Source organism: Schistocerca serialis, chromosome 5, assembly GCF_023864345.2.
Source record: "Schistocerca serialis cubense isolate TAMUIC-IGC-003099 chromosome 5, iqSchSeri2.2, whole genome shotgun sequence".
Taxonomy (NCBI): Eukaryota; Metazoa; Arthropoda; class Insecta; order Orthoptera; family Acrididae; genus Schistocerca; species Schistocerca serialis.
Window position 1 is genome coordinate 613602554 of NC_064642.1, and position 20920 is coordinate 613623473.

General features: G+C 43.1%; 1 protein-coding gene across 1 annotated transcript in view; it reads right to left on the bottom strand.

Annotated features, from left to right (window-relative positions):
* Positions 1–20920, bottom strand: part of LOC126482135 (structural maintenance of chromosomes protein 1A-like) — a 297330-nt gene that overhangs the window by 63269 nt on the left and 213141 nt on the right. The window contains exon 12 of the mRNA XM_050106111.1: positions 9327–9465. Within this exon, the coding sequence (XP_049962068.1) occupies positions 9327–9465 (139 nt within the window). The remainder of the gene's footprint in view (positions 1–9326; positions 9466–20920) is intronic.

Here is a 20920-nt window from a genome sequence, read left to right on the forward strand (position 1 = left end):
TGCACACATCAGAGAAAATGGAAATACTGCAAAGTGAAAGTTCAAGACAAGGAAAGACTCTAGAACATTAGATTTTTAACTTGAGTTTGGCATGGTCAGATGTATTGCATGAAGTATCTGAAGTTATGAGTCACTAATAACTGGATCTGTCTTCACAATTAAAGTACACAGTGGAAGCAACAAAGAAGATTATCATTGAAGACATGCTCATCATTTAGTAGCTGGAAATAGTGAGACACACACTTACAGCATCACTCTGCCTGGAGATGGAGTCAAGAAGAATAAGTCTACGCATGACACAATGCACCAGCTTCACATGTGCAGTCAACGGTAGCATTTTGTTCACTGTTCAACATACCATGTGAGCTGTGATTTTTGTCAGTTTCACGCGCGCGTGTGTGTGTGTGTGTGTGTGTGTGTGTGTGTGTGTGTGTGTGTGTGCGCGCGCGTGTGTGCGTGTGTGTGTGTGTGTGTGTGTGTGAAGAAACTAAGTGAACACCTTGTTTAACTAATTAGTTTGGAATTTAATTAATAGTGTATGCCAGTATGGAGACACCAGAATGGTTTTGGTCATCTATGCAAGACAACACTAAACCATGTAACAGGAAGTCAGAAGACACGTTAAGAAGCTCACAGGAAGCCCTTAAAGCCAAAGTGAAAGCTACCATTAAGGCTGAAGGAGATGCTACTCTTAAGAAGGTGGAGAAAAGTTTCAACCAAGTCAGAAGCTACCATTGCCAAGCTGGTGGCAATTAAATTGCAGGCAGAAGCATTTGAAGAGGAGTTGATATCTACCGTTAATGTACAGGGTAATAAAATTACTGTTATGGAGAAAGAATCAAATGATTTTCCTTGCAAAGTCAAATAGACATTATGGCGGCAGAATGCGATTTAGTGAGGAACGAAGTACACGATCATTTGAAAGAAGTTCATGATAAAGTACAAACCTTAGAAAACTAAATCTCAGGTACACAGGAGCAGGCTGAAATAAAATAGAGCAGGGAAAATTATTGACTGAAATTTTGAGTCTACAAGCAACCATGACTAGTTTGGAAGAGAGATTACAAAAGCTTTCCCCATAAAACATACAGCATATGACTGAATCGACTTGTATTAAAGCCAATTCTTTGGGAGATACTGTAAATATTAGGAAGGAAATGCTGAAATTTATAGGAGAGTCATTACTAAAATCCTCTGCACAGCCCCCTCCAAAGGAAGAAGAGACAGCAGTAATAGACAATAAGTAAATTACACGAGTCAGCCCAGCGCAGACTACATAAGAATAACAATATGTCAGATGTGCCTATATTTAGCACAGATGACCTAGTTTTAGTAAAAGATGTCCATCATAGTTCAAACTTAAAGAAACAGACATGCAAGTTCTTTCCTGGTACTGTGGACCTTTTAAGGTGGTAGGAACACCACACCCTAACGCTCTGTTCCTGGTTGGTCCAGATACAGGCCATCCAAGTAACGCAAGTATCCCTCTGAACAACAATGGAAATAAGCCTCTCATGAGTCACACATAACAAGGCAAAGGACTCCTACAGAAGGTGCAAATGTAAGTGATCCACAAAACAACTGATGTGAGCTGTACAAACTATAAGAACATAGTGACACTGAGTCAGTGCTGCTCCCTGTGTGTATAGGCACGAGTTGCTGGTACACAGTGTGGTGGGACCGTGTCATGTGCACACTTTCTACAGGTAGCCTCTAGTGGCTGGGCTGCGATGACACAGTTGGTGGATGATTTAAGTAGTGACACTACACTCGGCACACTCACACTCACACACACTAGTAGCAGGGTACAACACTATACAATGCTGATATGATTAAGAAATATATATCCCCAGGAGAATTTGCAAGCTTTACAAATCCAGGTGAAAAACACCTAGAAGATCAAGTTAATAGCTTTGGTATTTCTTCTTTCATTTTCTCCAAAGCCATTTCTTCCCCCTACACTATTCTATATTCTGTACCTCTTACTATTCTATCTTATTTAATAACTACATTTTATCCTTGTTTGTAAAAGCAAGAATATAGCACTCCAAGTTCATATTCAGGTAACTGCAACTATCATTTTTTTAGTACTAGTAATGTGTAATATGTTTCTAACAGAAAAAGATACGTACATATGACATCTAGATATACTGTTGGGTACAACTGCGATTTTATATTTTTGTAAGAGGAAGAACACAAAATGGTAGGGTTTCTATTAGTTTTACAATGGAGATTCTTTATAGGTAATTGATGGTAATAGATGGACACTTCTGATGGTGATTTCAGATGATTTAATGTTGTTCTTTTTCTTTCTGTTCATGTGGTGTTGTTCTTTCTCTCCACGCTTCCAACAGAGATTTGCTATCATCAATTTTCTGGGTCTGCAAGGACGAAGTTGTAACAAGCCTGATCTGTTGGGAATGCCAAACACCTCTCCCTCCGGCAACACAACGGAGAACTTTAGCAGAAATGGGAATTCCTTGGGGTGGACAGTGGTAAGGGATTCTGTCTTTCAGGCTTATCTGCTTTCTTTCTTTAACCTTAACAAATCTATAATTTACTTTCCTTTCTTCCCTCTCCACCCTCTAGCCATATTCAAAAGTTTCTGTCGGTAAAATCCTTCACGTTTCCACATGTTTCTGTCAAAACCTGTTGTCACAGGATGGCCAAGGGGAGCAACAAACGTGTGACGATATGAGCTGGACAAGTGTAGGTAATTTTTGTGCCATACATGTATTATGTATGACATCAGTATGTTCCACGTTAGGGATGTCACACCTTGTGGGGGAGATAACAGAGGAAAGCCCGTGCCTGCAGCACAATGGTCTGGAATATGATGTGCTAACATGAGCATAACAAGTATAACATAAAAGTGCCATCTAGTGAGAAATCGATTAATTGACAGCACGGACACATAACAAATAAAGCAAGATAATTTTAGTAGTGGACACAAAAATGAGGCTGTATTTAAGTAACATAATGTTCAATCAGCGTCAGAAGACATAAACAATATATAATTATAAGTTAGAATGGAGAAAAGAAAAACAGAGTTACATCGACTACCCTAGCAGATTTTGTCATCAACATAACATCTGTTGCTTCCTCAAAAGGTGAAAATGGCAATTTCAGTCCACACTTCGAATGCCTTGTGGACTTTTAATGATAAAGTGAGCTGTATGTGTTGGAATGATTTTAAGTACAAACATAATAGTGAGCCTAATGATCTAGAGAAAAAGATAATAATGTGGGAATATTGTTACGTAAAGTAACAAAAACAGATGTGTTTTCTGGCAGTACAGACAAGCAGATAAAAGCAACTGGTGTAAAGATACATCAGAAGTGAAGGAAATCTTCTTGTCAGAATGTGAGACATGAAATTGAGTTATGGTGTTATCATGAAGTGTATCCAGCTTTAGCTGAACTGAGTGAGTGAAGACCTATAGAGAGTCTGTCCTATGCCTAAGGTCTGGTGGATTCAAGAAAGAAATTATCTGCACCATATTTTCTATAGAGGGTCTTGGATAGGTATACCCAATACAGGTCCCTAGGCTTTAGTTAGGCAAAGCCACTGAGGGAGAGCCAAAACTGGTTTTGATAGGGAATGAATAGGGGACATTTTATCTGAAAGGGAGAATCTGCCAATAAAAAGGGTTGAACTCAGTTATTAAGACAATTGCTCACTTCGTCGAAGGGGGTATCCAAACTAGTTAGGGGCAAATCAATTTACCCTGGAACAAATATGTGGTAATCTGCATTCCTTGTATGTTGATGTCTTAAAATCTATGATTTGTGTGGATAAGTATAAAATTAAGTATACCATATCGCTATTGTTAAACCACTGCTCTTACCTAACAATATACACTCCTGGAAATGGAAAAAAGAACACATTGACACCGGTGTGTCAGACCCACCATACTTGCTCCGGACACTGCGAGAGGGCTGTACAAGCAATGATCACACGCACGGCACAGCGGACACACCAGGAACCGCGGTGTTGGCCGTCGAATGGCGCTAGCTGCGCAGCATTTGTGCACCGCCGCCGTCAGTGTCAGCCAGTTTGCCGTGGCATACGGAGCTCCATCGCAGTCTTTAACACTGGTAGCATGCCGCGACAGCGTGGACGTGAACCGTATGTGCAGCTGACGGACTTTGAGCGAGGGCGTATAGTGGGCATGCGGGAGGCCGGGTGGACGTACCGCCGAATTGCTCAACACGTGGGGCGTGAGGACTCCACAGTACATCGATGTTGTCGCCAGTGGTCGGCGGAAGGTGCACGTGCCCGTCGACCTGGGACCGGACCGCAGCGACGCACGGATGCACGCCAAGACCGTAGGATCCTACGCAGTGCCATAGGGGACCGCACCGCCACTTCCCAGCAAATTAGGGACACTGTTGCTCCTGGGGTATCGGCGAGGACCATTCGCAACCGTCTCCATGAAGCTGGGCTACGGTCCCGCACACCGTTAGGCCGTCTTCCGCTCACGCCCCAACATCGTGCAGCCCGCCTCCAGTGGTGTCGCGACAGGCGTGAATGGAGGGACGAATGGAGACGTGTCGTCTTCAGCGATGACAGTCGCTTCTGCCTTGGTACCAATGATGGTCGTATGCGTGTTTGGCGCCGTGCAGGTGAGCGCCACAATCAGGACTGCATACGACCGAGGCACACAGGGCCAACACCCGGCATCATGGTGTGGGGAGCGATCTCCAACACTGGCCGTACACCACTGGTGATCGTCGAGGGGACACTGAATAGTGCACGGTACATCCAAACCGTCATCGAACCCATCGTTCTACCATTCCTAGACCGGCAAGGGAACTTGCTGTTCCAACAGGACAATGCACGTCCGCATGTATCCCGTGCCACCCAACGTGCTCTAGAAGGTGTAAGTCAACTACCCTGGCCAGCAAGATCTCCGGATCTGTCCCCCATTAAGCATGTTTGGGACTGGATGAAGCGTCGTCTCACGCGGTCTGCACATCCAGCACGAACGCTGGTCCAACTGAGGCGCCAGGTGGAAATGGCATGGCAAGCCGTTCCACAGGACTACATCCAGCATCTCTACGATCGTTGCCATGGGAGAATAGCAGCCTGCATTGCTGCGAAAGGTAGATATACACTGTACTAGTGCCGACATTGTGCATGCTCTGTTGCCTGTGTCTATGTGCCTGTGGTTCTGTCAGTGTGATCATGTGATGTATCTGACCCCAGGAATGTGTCAATAAAGTTTCCCCTTCCTGGGACAATGAATTCACGGTGTTCTTATTTCAATTTCCAGGAGTGTATTTCAGTTTGAAAGAAGAAAATACATCCCACACTCTTATAAGAGAGAAGCACAATTACTGCTATGGAGTACGTACTGACTGAACCTGAACACCGTTGTATGCTCGATTTCTAGAGACGCATTCCATGCTAACTCTGTGAGACCACATAAATAATTATGTATGGACATTTAAATAAAATATTCAATACACCTATTAAGGAAAAATAAATCGGATAACAAGCTGTAATAAATATCAAGTAGGTGACACTTAACTGTAAACAGTGTGTTAAAGGAATTGATTGTAAACAGTCTGTTAAAGGAGTTCTACATGACATTTGTCATCTCAGCGGGGGAATCTGTAGTGTAACATGGGTTATTATTGAGAATGACCCATGTTCCACTTAAGACACTCATGCTGGCGAAATATGGCCATGTCTTTTATAAACATTTTATACAGTGTGAAAAATATACTGTGCATGTCCAAAGCAGCAGTAAGGCATGGTGTGGTGAGTGAGGTAACACTTGCTGGATGTGGGTATTTATTTCTTGATGATGGACGTTGAAGGTGTCATGAACACATCAGAGAAAACAGAAATACTGCAACATAAAAGCTCAAGACAGAGGAAGACACTAAACCTTAAATCTTAACTTGAGTTTGTTGTGGTCAGAAGTTTTGAATGATGTATTTGAGGTACGAGTCACTGGTAATTGGATCTGTCTTCACAATTAATGTACACAGTTGAAACAATATAGATGATTATCATTGAAGATGTGTTCATCATTTAGCAGCTTGAAATAGTGAGACACTCTCTTGCAGCACTACCCTGACTAGAGATGAAGTCAAGAAGAATAAGTTCGTGCATGGCTGTAGTACGGAGTAGCTGGACCGCAAGAACAAAACAAAAAGGGGACCATATTTGAAAGAGAACAGTAAAAGGTAATTCAGACCACATCAAATTGACAAAGTCTGCCACGCAGTGTTCCTTATTTATGCTGTGACAGTCAAGTCACCATACACACATACAGAAGGGAAACACTGCAGTAGCTCTTCCAGATGCAGAAGCAGATGAATATCTATATTACACTGAGCATCGGAAAATCCATGATGGAATAAAAATATTATGAAAAGGAAAGATTACTACTCACCATATAGTGGTGATGTTGAATTGCAGACAGGTACAACAAAAAGACTGCTGACTGTGTATGCTTTCAGCCGAAAGGCCTTATGAAGTAGAGAACACACACAAACACACACACACACACACACACACACACACACACACACACACACACACATATATTCATAACTCGTACACACACATGACCACTGTCTCTGACCATCGAGGCAGCCAAAAGTTTATTTGTTTAGCAGTCGTTTTATTGTGCCTGTCTGCAACTCAACATATCCACTAAATGATGAGTAGCAATCAATCCTTTTCATGGTATTGTCATTAGACTGAGCACTAACAGATGCTTTACAATCGTTATGAATTCAAACTGTGTCACTAGGTTTCTTAATTATATACATGTGTTTTATCCATTTGCAAGACATGACTGATGCCACAACAGCAGAAACATTCAAACAAGCAAGTTCTGCTTTAACACTTCCTTTACTGCTATTTCAGAGCCATATTCTGGGGAAAAAAAGAGGAGTAATATTATGTTTTAATGATATAGTCACTTACATTCAAAGAAATCAGAATTGTTCTTACATAAAGTGATCAAATCACTAAACTGAATACTGTTAGATGTGATATATACTGAATCTTGTATTTGAAAACCAAAGCCAGTAACGGAGTCTAGAACAAAATGTTGTTTGCTACTGGTTTTTAAATTATTATTATTATCATATCTGTGTCAGAGGCAACACAAGATGTGGGACGGAGCTGGTAGTAGAGAGGGTGGTGCACAGTGTGCACTTCTCCACAGTCATAGCTGGTAATGCTGACTGGAAATCCTCATTTTTGGAGATTACCTCTAGACAGTCTGGCAGCAGAGTGTAGGTGAATGACAGCCTGTCAAGTGGTCTACTTCTCTTGGTGTCCAGGAAAGAAATTTTCAGATGGCTGAGGCCTATGGGGATCATATTAGTCTTCTGGTGAAGACACTAAACAGAATATTAATGGTCTACATACACATCAATACATAACACTGACTGTTACTGGGCGTTTTAAGGCAATAGGCTGGTTACTTATGTTACCAAATTATATTTAGTTGCCTCCAAAAGCTGATACACCATTATGTATCAGCATTAATTAGGAGTGAAGAAGCTGTGATATCCACTTGGAAATCCATGTTCACAATGTTAATGAATAGTGAGGCCATCTTTGAGTGGAGTTTTGGTATGGGTTGATGGCAGAAGTGTGATGCTTTGCAATGTAGAACCACACCATGGTGAAGACAGTGGACGGCCCGGACAGACAGTTTTCACATGTCCATATTTGTTGCAAGAAAAACATATAGCATTATGCTGTTGCCAACTGCACTTGCTGTGACTGCAGAAGCACTTGGTGCAGAATTTTCTTGTTTTTGCTATGTTTTTCAAACTGGTACTAAGATAACTACCACTATTACTGCTGGAATTTCAGTCTGTATGACACCATATTTTTGCTTGGGCTAACATGGACAGGGGATTTCTATCCTATATTCCTAATAAGTTACACACACACACACTCATGCAAATGCAACTCGCACGCACATGATTGACTGCAGTCTCTGACAACTGAAGCTTCAGTTCTCAGAGCCTGCAGTTGTGTGTGTGTGTGTGTGTGTGTGTGTGTGTGTGTGTGTGTGATCTATTTTTGACGAAGGCCTTGCTGGTCAAAAAGTTATTTGTGATAGTCTTTTTGTTGTGCCTATCTGCAATTCGTCTATCTTTGACGAAGGCCTTGCTGGTCGAAAAGTTATTTGTGATAGTCTTTTTGTTGTGCCTATCTGCAACTCAGCATTTGCGCTATATGGTGAGTAGCAACTTTCCTTTTCATAATATTGTTACATTCCATCCTGGATTTTCCTTTGCTTGGTCTAATACGTTTATTTGTGCTTTGTGTGACAGTGCCACAGAATCTATAAATGAGGACGTTTTCGTCTTGTCAGTTTAGTTTAGGGGACAAATGCACTTGTTTAGAATGCACTTTCGCCATGGCTAAGTCAACAGTGGATACACGTTGTTTAGTAGATGAGTCGTCTCAACTGGTGGCAATAAAAAGTTTTGGCAAAATTTATGAGTCTTTCTACAGCCATATTTATGCACAAATCACACAATAGTGCTTCCACCAATTCTAAAAATCAGTTTCACAAAATGCTAAACTGATAGAAAATTTGTCGAATAACACAATGCTTCAGGAGAGCTCAGACATATGTTTCATGCCTTGCAGCAAACACATATTTATTGAATAGCATAGTTAATAAATATTTGGTCAATACAAGGTGTGGAAAATACAAAACAAAGAATAAATTTTTCATGAAATCACACCTTTGTAATTTGCAATTCTCTATTTCATGGGCAATGTTCAGTTACTTTATACAGAATAACAGCAATCACATTAAAAAAAATCAATGTTGCCATTTTTTATCGCATTCATCTGTATCATGCTGGATTACAGGAATGAAATCCCATCTTCCAAACCCATATTCATGCTCAGGTAAGTAACTTATTGCCTTCAGTCAAGAATAGTTTCTTGGAACTCATATTTTTATGTATTTCTAATGCCAGTTGATTAAGGTGTTCTGTATAAGCCCTTCATTTTCAAGGAAATATTAAATTATGTTTTATACAGTCACTGATTTTCCTTGTTGTGAATTTATCAAAGAAACTTGTGAATGAGCAATACGACGCATTGGTTCAGTTACAGGTTTCGCATTTGGGACAAGTGAAGTTGAAATTACCATTTGATTATCCTTATATGGTTCTTTATTTGTCTCCAAAACTATTTTTGGTAATTTTGACCTTTTTCATTGTGACCTTTTTTTGTGAAATGTCATAAAAGAATCACAAAAAGCTTGCATTTTTCTGACTGCTCTGTCTTTTGCCCACATTCCACATTCTGGCACAATAATACAAACCTGTGCTATGTCTGGGGAATCCAGGGAGTTGCTTTCCAAATCTTGAATTTCAGATTCCATAGTAACAATCAAACTGTCAAAATCTTCTGCAGAAAGTGACTTGTCTTCTTCAGTAAGGTCACTGAAATCTACTTCAACCCTATAAAAATACAAAACAAAATTACAGACATCACTATACATCTCTGACAATATGAATCAGGATAGATTTCCACTCACCGCCCAAAGGGGCCAATGAGTAGCAAACAGGCAAGCTTTAAGTGCATTCAAAAGTAGACTATGCTATCACACACAATCCTTCAACTTATGAAAAACACACACCCATTCATACGTACACAACACACACAGACATATGGTCATTCTCATCTTCAGGCACTGAGGTCATACTGAAGTGAGTAGCAGTCTCGGCTGGGGTGAGTAGTGGGAGTGCAGAAGAGGTGTGGGATGGGGATGTGGCAGAACAGCTGAATAGGGGTGGGAGAAGATGCTGTGATGCCTCTTGGGAGTATGCAGGGATGTGGCAGGGAGAGGCTGGAAGAAATGAGACAATGATTATGCAGGTGGGCTGGTGGGGACAGAATTCATGTGTGGAGCTGAAGTTGAAGCAGGGAAGAGGATAGACACAGATGGAGTACAAGAACTATTATTTGTATCACAATCATGTAAACATCTACTTTTATTTGGTGTATGAATATTACATATTAGTAGAAAAGGGGGCAACATACAGGGTAATATTTATGAGAAAGCAAGCTTTTCTGAGCATTTTTTTGGTGACTCATCTTTGGGAAGTCATAAACACCAGACTGTCACTAGGAGAAAAATTTCTTTTGCACAGTTTAAGATACAAACTTTTTCTACTTACAGGCAGATTTTTGTTACTTTCTGATTAGTGATCTCATTGCTACAATGTCAAATGTGAGACACTGTGATTGAGCTTCCCATTGCAGCTATTGCAGCAGGGAAAGGACAGGTGTAAAGCTTGAACTTTAGTTGGTTACACTGTATGTCATTACAGTGAAACCACTATCTTACATTTTAGTGCAGTCCAGACTTCAAAAAACGCAAAGTTGAGGAAAATGCAGAGTCAAGGAAAATGTTAAAATCCCAAAAATGTGAGCAAAAACATATGTAATTAAAAATTATAATATTTTCCAATACATTTTGCAATATCTGTATAAGTGAATGAAATTTAATGTATAGTGCAACGTTTATACAACAATTTGTGGTAATGAATTCCATCTGTTCTTAAATAAATCACAGATGTGCAACAGAAAGTAAAATTTGTCAAAAAATCGAAATTGTTATCTGTGTACAAGATACTCGAGTTATTTTCCAACATGCCACAACCACAAATTACACATCAAAGCAGGGGTTTTTGAGATATCTTTTCTATGTGGTCAACCAGAAAAAAGCACTAATTGATGAATTTGGGGAATTGAACTGAAAATTGTTAAGTACAGTGACAGGTGCCACAATCTAATGTGTGGGGTGTGCACTTTCCTCCCATAGCCAATGACAGTGCAGCCACAGTTTGGTGCAGAATACTCTAGTCATACGAGAGCTGTGATATCTAGTGTACTGATTTTAAACTTTTCCTTGTACATTGTGCTGAGGCATCGAGTATGTTTTATATAGCTTTTTGTAAAAACTGATGTAATCTGCAGTGAAGGTGACCCGAAACAAGGCTACCGATTTGTCGATTGCTGTAGTGCCGACATGACATTTATGGATGTGTTAGTGACAGGTGAATGTCAGTTGCAGTGAGGACTCTTTACAGGAATGTATTTATGATTGCACAACATTAGAAATATTTGTGACAAGGAAGAATATGAATGTTATTGCTCACTGTTTAGCTTTCAGCAATTTAAGCAGTCCCCTTAGATTCCTGTCTAACCAGACACTCAGAAATCATCACACAGTTGGAAACAAAGAGCCAAATATTTGTGAGAAGGAAGAATACTAATTGTATTGCTACTCATTTCAGCCTCAGCAATTAAAGCTATCCTCTTAGGTTCCTGTCTCAACAGGCACGCACGCAAGTCACCACATATTCAGAAATAAACAGCGAAGTATTTGTGACAAGGAAGAATATGAATTTTATTGCTCCTCATTTCAATTGCAGCAATGCATGCTGCCCTCTTACGTTCCTGCCTAACTACACACTCAGAAATCACCATATATTCACAAATAAATAGCCAAATATTTATTTCATCCTCTCATATCTGATCAAATAGAAATGTTAAATAAGAGCAAATATTGCAGAACATATTGTGTTTCAGTATTATGAAAAGGACAGGTCCTACCCATTATACAGCAGAGATGCTGAGTTGCACATAGGCACAACATAAAGACTTTCAAAAAGTGAGCTTTCAGCCAACAAGGTCTTTGTCGAAAATGGGCAACCCCCCCCCCCTCCCCCCCCCCCCCCCCCCCCCACACACACACGCAAACACAACTGATACAAACATGCCCACAATTTCTGGATGCTGAGGCCAGACTGTGAGCAGCAGCACAAAATGGGAGAGGCAACCGGGTGATGGGGGTAGAGTGGAGGCTCAGGTGGGGAGGGGGAGGGATAGCAGGGTACTGGTGAGGGATTGTAAAGGGCTGCTTGTGGGAGCATACAAGGACAAGGTAGAGAGGGGGAGAGGGGGGGGGAGTGCGGTTTGGTGCAGGCGGGAGGTAGGTAGAGGAAGGGGAAGGGCAGGATGGGGAGCTGGAGGGTGTGAGGGTAGTGAAAAAGAAGAGAAGTAAAAAGACTGAGGCTGTGATGGTGGAACAGAGAGGTGTGTAGTGCTGGAATAGGAAAAGGAAAGGGGTTAGATGGGTAATGACAATCACTAAAGAAGGTTGAAGCCAGGAGGATTATGGGAACTTAGGATATATTACAGTGAGAGTTCCCACATGTGTAATTCAGTAAAACTGGTGTTAGCGGGAAGGATCCAGATGGCACAGGCTGTGAAGCAGTCACTGAAATGAAGAACGTCACACTGGGTGGCATGCTCAGCAATGGGGTGTTCCAGCTGTTTCTTGGCCACAGTTTGTCGGTGGCCAGTCATGCAGACAGACAGTTTGTTGGTTGTCATGCCCACTTAGAATGCAGCACAGCAGCTGCAGCTTAGCTTGCAGATCACATGACTGGTTTCATAGGTATCCCTGCCTCTGATGGGATAGTTGATGCTAATGACCGGACTGGAGGGGGTGGTGGTGGGAGGATGAATCTTGCATCTGGTTGTTGGTAGGTTTGATATGGACAGAGGTACTGATGTAGCCATATTTAAGGTGGGGGTCAACATCGAGGAAGGGTGCTTGTTGGGCAGAGTAGGACCAGGTGAAGCGAGTGGGGGGAGGGGGGGGGGGGAGTGGTGGGGTTCTGGAAGAATGTGGACAGGTTGTCCTCAACCTCAATCCAAATTAGGAAGATGTCTCCAATGAGTCTGGATCAGGTGAGGGGTCTGGGATTCTGGTCGTTTAGGAAGGATTCCTGTAGATGGCCCATGAACAGGTTAGCATAGGATGGTGCCACACAGGTGCCCATAGCCGTAACCCATACTTGTTTGTAGGTAATGCCGGCAAGAGAGAAGTAATTGTGGGTGCGGATATAGTCGGTTGTGGCAACTAGGAAGGAGGTGGTTGGTTTGGAATCCGTCGGGCATTGAAAAGGTAATGCTCAATAATGGAAAGGCCATGGGCATTGGAGATGTTACTGAAACGGAAGTTGTATCAAAACTGATGAGAAGGGTACCATGTGGTAAGGGAACAGGAACTGTGGGGGGGAACAGGAACTGTGGAGAGTCGGTGGAGGAAATGGTTGGTATCTTTTATATAGGAGTGTAGGTTCCAGATAATAGGTAGGTCTATGAGAGCAGACATTCTCTCGGTGCAGGCATAGTAACCGGCCACAATGGGGCGCCCTGGGTAATTGGGTTTATGGATTTTTGGAAGCACATAGAAGGTAGGGATGTGGGGAGTGGTAGGGGTGAGGAGAGAGAGGGACTCCAGGGAGAGGTTCTGGATTGGGCCTAAGTATTTTACGAAAGACTGGAGTTCCGCTGGATTTCTAGAAAGGGGTCAATGTGCAAGGTTTGTAGGTGAATGAATTTGATAGCTTGCACAGTACTTCTGCTAGGTAATCTTTGCAGTTGAAAACAACATTGGTGGAGCCTTTGTCAGCAGGTGGGATTATAAGGTCAGGATCAGTTTTTAGGTGGTGGACTGCAGTTTTTTTTCTGTGTCTGCAAGATTACTTTGCATGTTGAGGGATTTGGGGAATGATGGAGAGGCAAGGTTCAAGGTCAAGAAATTCTGGAAAGTTAACAGGAGGTGACTAGGGGGTAGTGGATCATGGTTGGATGGAGGAGCAAACTGAGTCATGCAGGGTTCAACATTGATCTTTAGTAGAGTCTGATTGGCAGGGTTCATGGGAAAAAAGTGTTTCCACTGAAGGAACTGGGACAAGGAGAGAAGGTCTTTAACAAGTCCTCCATGACTGAATTCGGGAGTGGGGCTAAAGGTGAGGCCTTTGGAAAGGATTGATACTTCTGTGGGGCTAAGGCTTTTGGAGGAAAGGTTCTGGATTTGCTATAGTGGTGGGAGTGAGTTTTTGAGGGTGGAGTAAATGTAGCACCTCTGCAATACAGAGTCTGTCAGCTAGAGGGGATGTGGGGGAGGTTTGGAGGTTGTTGTAGAGGTGGTGGATAGTGACAGTACAAGGTCATTAGTATCGCTTATCCCATCAAAGGCAGGGCTACATATGAAACCAATCAAGTGATCTACAAGCTAAGCTGCAACCACTGTGCTGTGTTCTACGTGGATATGATAACCAATGAGCTGTCTGTTTGTATGAATGCCCACCGACCAACTGTGGCCAAGAAACAATTGGATCACATCATTGCTGAGCACGGCCCCCAACATGACGTTCTTCATTTCAATGACTGCCTCACAGCCTGTGCCACCATCAACACCAGCTTTTCTGAATTGCGCAGGTGGGAACCCACCTTGCAATATATTCTATGTTCTCGTAACCCTCCTGGCCTCAACCTTAGTTATTCACTGTCCTTACCCACCTAGCCCATTCCCTACTCCCCTTCCGACACTACATAGCAGCATGATGAGAACCCACCACTTCGTAACTCAAGAAACAAAGACGTTATTCATTATGCTATGGATTAAGAGTCTAAATTTTGTCTCTTGGCTTGGATATCATAATTTCTATTGAAGCCTTATTTTTGATGCTTCATTAACTGACTTTTAACGATGAAGATGATGTGCTTGTGATACATTTTCGATGTGCCACTTCTCTGGAATGGCTTGCTGCAGCACACACAATACAAAGGAAATGAATAATCAAAATGCACAGTTCACATTGGCCTCTTTCACATGTGCTTGCAAAAATCAATAATCAAAGCCTACTAGTGACATCATGACTGCAAAAAGTAGTGTGAAGCCTACTTAACTGATGTGCTCAGCAGTCGGAGTGGAGCGTTCTGCAGCATTGCCAATAAGTGCCATTTGCACTTTGAACTCATTGCTTGCTGTAATGTCAACACACAGGTTTCGTGAAAGCATATATATATATATATATATATATATATATCTGAAAAGAAAGATGATGAAACTTACCAAACAAAAGCGCTGGCAGGTCGATAGACACACAAACAAACACAAACATACACACAAAATTCTAGCTTTCGCAACCAATGGTTGCCTCGTCAGGAAAGAGGGAAGGAGAAGGAAAGACAAAAGGATATGGGTTTTAAGGGAGAGGGTAAGGAGTCATTCCAATCCCGGGAGCGGAAAGACTTACCTTAGGGGGAAAAAAGGACAGGTATACACTCGCACACACACACATATCCATCCACACATACACAGACACAAGCAGACATTTGTAAAGGCAAAGAGTTTGGGCATTTTTTGGGCAGAGATGTCAGTCGGGGCGGATGTACAGAGGCAAAGATGAAGTTGAAAGACAGGTGAGGTATGAGCGGCGGCAAATTGAAATTAGAAATTAGCGGAGATTGAGGCCTGGCGGATAGCGAGAAGAAAGGATATGCTGAAGGGCAAGTTCCCATCTCCGGAGTTCTGACAGGTTGGTGTTAGTGGGAAGTATCCAGATAACCCGGACGGTGTAACACTGTGCCAAGATGTGCTGGCCGTGCACCAAGGCATGTTTAGCCACAGGGTGATCCTCATTACCAACAAACACTGTCTGCCTGTGTCCATTCATGCGAATGGACAGTTTGTTGCTGGTCATTCCCACATAGAACGCTTCACAGTGTAGGCAGGTCAGTTGGTAAATCACGTGGGTGCTTTCACACGTGGCTCTGCCTTTGATCGTGTACACCTTCCGGGTTACAGGACTGGAATAGGTGGTGGTGGGAGGGTGCATGGGACAGGTTTTACACCGGGGGCGGTTACAGGGGTAGGAGCCAGAGGGTAGGGAAGGTGGTTTGGGGATTTCATAGGGATGAACTAAGAGGTTGCGAAGGTTAGGTGGACGGCGGAAAGACACTCTTGGTGGAGTGGGGAGGATTTCATGAAGGATGGATCTCATTTCAGGGCAGGATTTGAGGAAGTCGTATCCCTGCTGGAGAGCCACATTCAGAATCTGATCCAGTCCCGGAAAGTATCCTGTCACAAGTGGGGCACTTTTGGGGTTCTTCTGTGGAAGGTTCCGGGTTTGAGGAGATGAGGATGTGGCTCTGGTTATTTGCTTCTGTACCAGGTCGGGAGGGTAGTTACGGGATGCAAAAGCTGTTTTCAGGTTGTTGGTGTAATGGTTCAAGGATTCCGGACTGGAGCAGATTCGTTTGCCACGAAGACCTAGGCTGTAGGGAAGGGACCGTTTGATGTGGAATGGGTGGCAGCTGTCATAATGGAGGTACTGTTGCTTGTTGGTGGGTTTAATGTGGACGGACGTGTGAAGCTGGCCATTGGACAGGTGGAGGTCAACGTCAAGGAAAGTGGCATGGGATTTGGAGTAGGACCAGGTGAATCTGATGGAACCAAAGGAGTTGAGGTTGGAGAGGAAATTCTGGAGTTCTTCTTCACTGTGAGTCCAGATCACGAAAATGTCATCAATAAATCTGTACCAAACTTCGGGTTGGCAGGCCTGGGTAACCAGGAAGGCTTCCTCTAAGCGACCCATGAATAGGTTGGCATACGAGGGGGCCATCCTGGTACCCATGGCTGTTCCCTTTAATTGTTGGTATGTCTGGCCTTCAAAAGTGAAGAAGTTGTGGGTCAGGATGAAGCTGGCTAAGGTAATGAGGAAAGAGGTTTTAGGTAGGGCGGCAGGTGATCGGCGTGAAAGGAAGTGCTCCATCGCAGCGAGGCCCTGGACATGCGGAATATTTGTGTATAAGGAAGTGGCATCAATGGTTACAAGGATGGTTTCCGGGGGTAACAGACTGGGTAGGGATTCCAGGCGTTTGAGAAAGTGGTTGGTGTCTTTGATGAAGGATGGGAGACTGCATGTAATGGGTTGAAGGTGTTGATCTACGTAGGCAGAGATGCGTTCGGTGGGGGCTTGGTAACCAGCTACAATGGGACGGCCGGGATGATTGGGTTTGTGAATTTTGGGAAGAAGGTAGAAGGTAGGGGTGCGGGGTGTTGGTGGGGTCAGGAGGTTGATGGAGTCGGGTGAAAGGTTTTGTAGGGGGCCTAAGGTTCTGAGGATTCCTTGAAGCTCCGCCTGGACATCAGGAATGGGATTGCCTTGGCAAACTTTGTAAGTAGTGTTGTCTGAAAGCTGACGCAGTCCCTCAGCCACATACTCCCGACGATCAAGTACCACAGTTGTGGAACCCTTGTCCGCCGGAAGAATGACGATGGATCGGTCAGCCTTCAGATCACGGATAGCCTGGGCTTCAGCAGTGGTGATGTTGGGAGTAGGATTAAGGTTTTTTAAAAAGGATTGAGAGGCAAGGCTGGAAGTCAGAAATTCCTGGAAGGTTAGGAGAGGGTGATTTTGAGGAAGAGGAGGTGGGTCCCGCTGTGACGAAGACCTCAATATAATGGAAGGAAACATTCCACGTGGGAAAAATTATATATAAAAACAAAGATGAGGTGACTTACCGAACAAAAGCGCTGGCAGGTCGATAGACACACAAACAAACACAAACACACACACAAAATTCAAGCTTTCGCAACAAACTGTTGCCTCATCAGGAAAGAGGGAAGGAGAGGGGAAGACGAAAGGAAGTGGGTTTTAAGGGAGAGGGTAAGGAGTCATTCCAATCCCGGGAGCGGAAAGACTTACCTTAGGGGGAAAAAAGGACAGGTATACACTCGCAAACACGCACATATCCATCCACACATACAGACACAAGCAGACATATTTAAAGACTTTTTTTGCGGAGGGAATGTAAATAAAACTTAATGGGGTCATTGTGGGGGTGTTGTGAGGGTGACATGGTGTTAGAAGGTGGAAAGTGTAACCTGAGGTGAAATGAAAATGAAAATAAAAATATATGGGGAGAGATAAAGGTGAACCGGAAAGAAACTGGAGATCTGGAATGAAAAAAGGCGAAAAGGTGTTGGTTACAGCTGGGCTATGTTGGACTTGGGTTGGTAGACAACGATGTGCATAAAGGTTAGGTGGTTGTGTTGCCGCCAAAACACGTTAAGGACGGAGAAATTCGGGAAAATTTCGAAAAAACTGCGTGTAGTATATTAAAAGGAGTGGTATTGTGGTGGCAGATTATGAAAATGAGGCTAACAATTGTCTGACGAAGAAATAATGGCGTTAAAACCTGTGGGAAGCGGCTAAAAATGATCGGTGATGTGGGAAAAACGGAAATGGAAATAAAGCGAAAGTTATTAGAACTGGCCGAAATGGTTGTTTAAAAGGTGAAAAGAGCTGTTTGTGAACTAGAAACGGTGGATATTATAGCGGCGGTAGTGCTGAAAGCGGCAAAAAAATTTTTTGGTTATGGTTTGGAAGTGGGTTACGTATTGTTGGGTATATATATAGGCGGGATAAAATAGTATAGCAGATTACGGTAAAGAGGAGAAGGTGAATACAAAGTGAAACTACTGGCAAAAACAGAAAGAGGAAAATAAGACGACAGAAAAGATTTCGAAATGGAACAGTGACAATAACAAACGTAATTGTTGGATTCAAATTAATGATATCAATATAATGGAAGGAAACATTCCACGTAGGAAAAATTATATATAAAAACAAAGATGAGGTGACTTACCGAACAAAAGCGCTGGCAGGTCGATAGACACACAAACAAACACAAACACACACACAAAATTCAAGCTTTCGCAACAAACTGTTGCCTCATCAGGAAAGAGGGAAGGAGAGGGGAAGACGAAAGGAAGTGGGTTTTAAGGGAGAGGGTAAGGAGTCATTCCAATCCCGGGAGCGGAAAGACTTACCTTAGGGGGAAAAAAGGACAGGTATACACTCGCACACACGCACATATCCATCCACACATACAGACACAAGCAGACATATTTAAAGACTCTGCTGTGTCTGTATGTGTGGATGGATATGTGCGTGTGTGCGAGTGTATACCTGTCCTTTTTTCCCCCTAAGGTAAGTCTTTCCGCTCCCGGGATTGGAATGACTCCTTACCCTCTCCCTTAAAACCCACTTCCTTTCGTCTTCCCCTCTCCTTCCCTCTTTCCTGATGAGGCAACAGTTTGTTGCGAAAGCTTGAATTTTGTGTGTGTGTTTGTGTTTGTTTGTGTGTCTATCGACCTGCCAGCGCTTTTGTTCGGTAAGTCACCTCATCTTTGTTTTTATATATATATATATATATATATATATATATATATATATATATATATATATATATATATATATATATATAAAATGGAAGGAAACATTCCACGTGGGAAAAATTATATATAAAAACAAAGATGAGGTGACTTACTGAACAAAAGCGCTGGCAGGTCGATAGACACACAAACAAACACAAACATACACACAAAATTCAAGCTTTCGCAACAAACTGTTGCCTCATCAGGAAAGAGGGAAGGAGAGGGGAAGACGAAAGGAGGTGGGTTTTAAGGGAGAGGGTAAGGAGTCATTCCAATCCCGGGAGCGGAAAGACTTACCTTAGGGGGAAAAAAGGACAGGTATACACTCGCACACACGCACATATCCATCCACACATACAGACACAGTCTGTATGTGTGGATGGATATGTATACAGGTATACACTCGCACACACGCACATATCCATCCACACATACAGACACAGTCTGTATGTGTGGATGGATATGTGCGTGTGTGCGAGTGTATACCTGTCCTTTTTTCCCCCTAAGGTAAGTCTTTCCGCTCCCGAGATTGGAATGACTCCTTACCCTCTCCCTTAAAACCCACCTCCTTTCGTCTTCCCCTCTCCTTCCCTCTTTCCTGATGAGGCAACAGTTTGTTGCGAAAGCTTGAATTTTGTGTGTATGTTTGTGTTTGTTTGTGTGTCTATCGACCTGCCAGCGCTTTTGTTCGGTAAGTCACCTCATCTTTGTTTTATACATATATATATATATATATATATATATATATATATATATATATATAGGGAAACATTCCACACGGGAAAAAATAAACAAAGATGATGTGACTTACCATACGAAAGCGCTGGCAGGTCGATAGAAACACAAACAGACACATACATACACACAAAATTCTAGCTTTCGCAACCAACGGTTGCTTCGTCAGGAAAGAGGGAAGGAGAGGGAAAGACGAAAGGATGTGGGTTTTAAAGGAGAGGGTAAGGAGTCATTCCAATCCCGGGAGCGGAAAGACTTACCTTGGGGGGAAAAAAGGACGGGTATACACTCGCACACACACACATATCCATCCACACATATACAGACACAAGCAGACATATTAAAAGGCAAAGAGTTTGGGCAGAGATGTCAGTCGAGGCGGACGTGCAGAGGCAAAGATGTTGTTGAATGACAGGTGAGGTATGAGTGGCGGCAACTTGAAATTAGTGGAGATTGAGGCCTGGTGGATAACGGGAAGAGAGGATATATTGAAGAGCAAGTTCCCATCTCCGGAGTTCAGATAGGTTGGTGTTAGTGGGAAGTATCCAGATAACCCGGACGGTGTAACACTGTGCCAAGATGTGCTGGCCGTGCACCAAGGCATGTTTAGCCACAGGGTGATCCTCATTACCAACAAACACTGTCTGCCTGTGTCCATTCATGCGAATGGACAGTTTGTTGCTGGTCATTCCCACATAGAATGTGTCACAGTGGAGGCAGGTCAGTTGGTAAATCACGTGGGTGCTTTCACACGTGGCTCTGCCTTTGATTGTGTACACCTTCCGGGTTACAGGACTGGAGTAGGTGGTGGTGGGAGGGTGCATGGGACAGGTTTTACACTGGGGGCGGTTACAAGGGTAGGAGCCAGAGGGTAGGGAAGAAGGTTTGGGGATTTCATAGGGATGAACTAAGAGGTTACGAAGGTTAGGTGGACGGCGGAAAGACACTCTTGGTGGAGTGGGGAGGATTTCATGAAGGATGGATCTCATTTCAGGGCAGGATTTGAGGAAGTCGTATCCCTGCTGGAGAGCCACATTCAGAGTCTGATCCAGTCCCGGAAAGTATCCTGTAACAAGTGGGGCACTTTT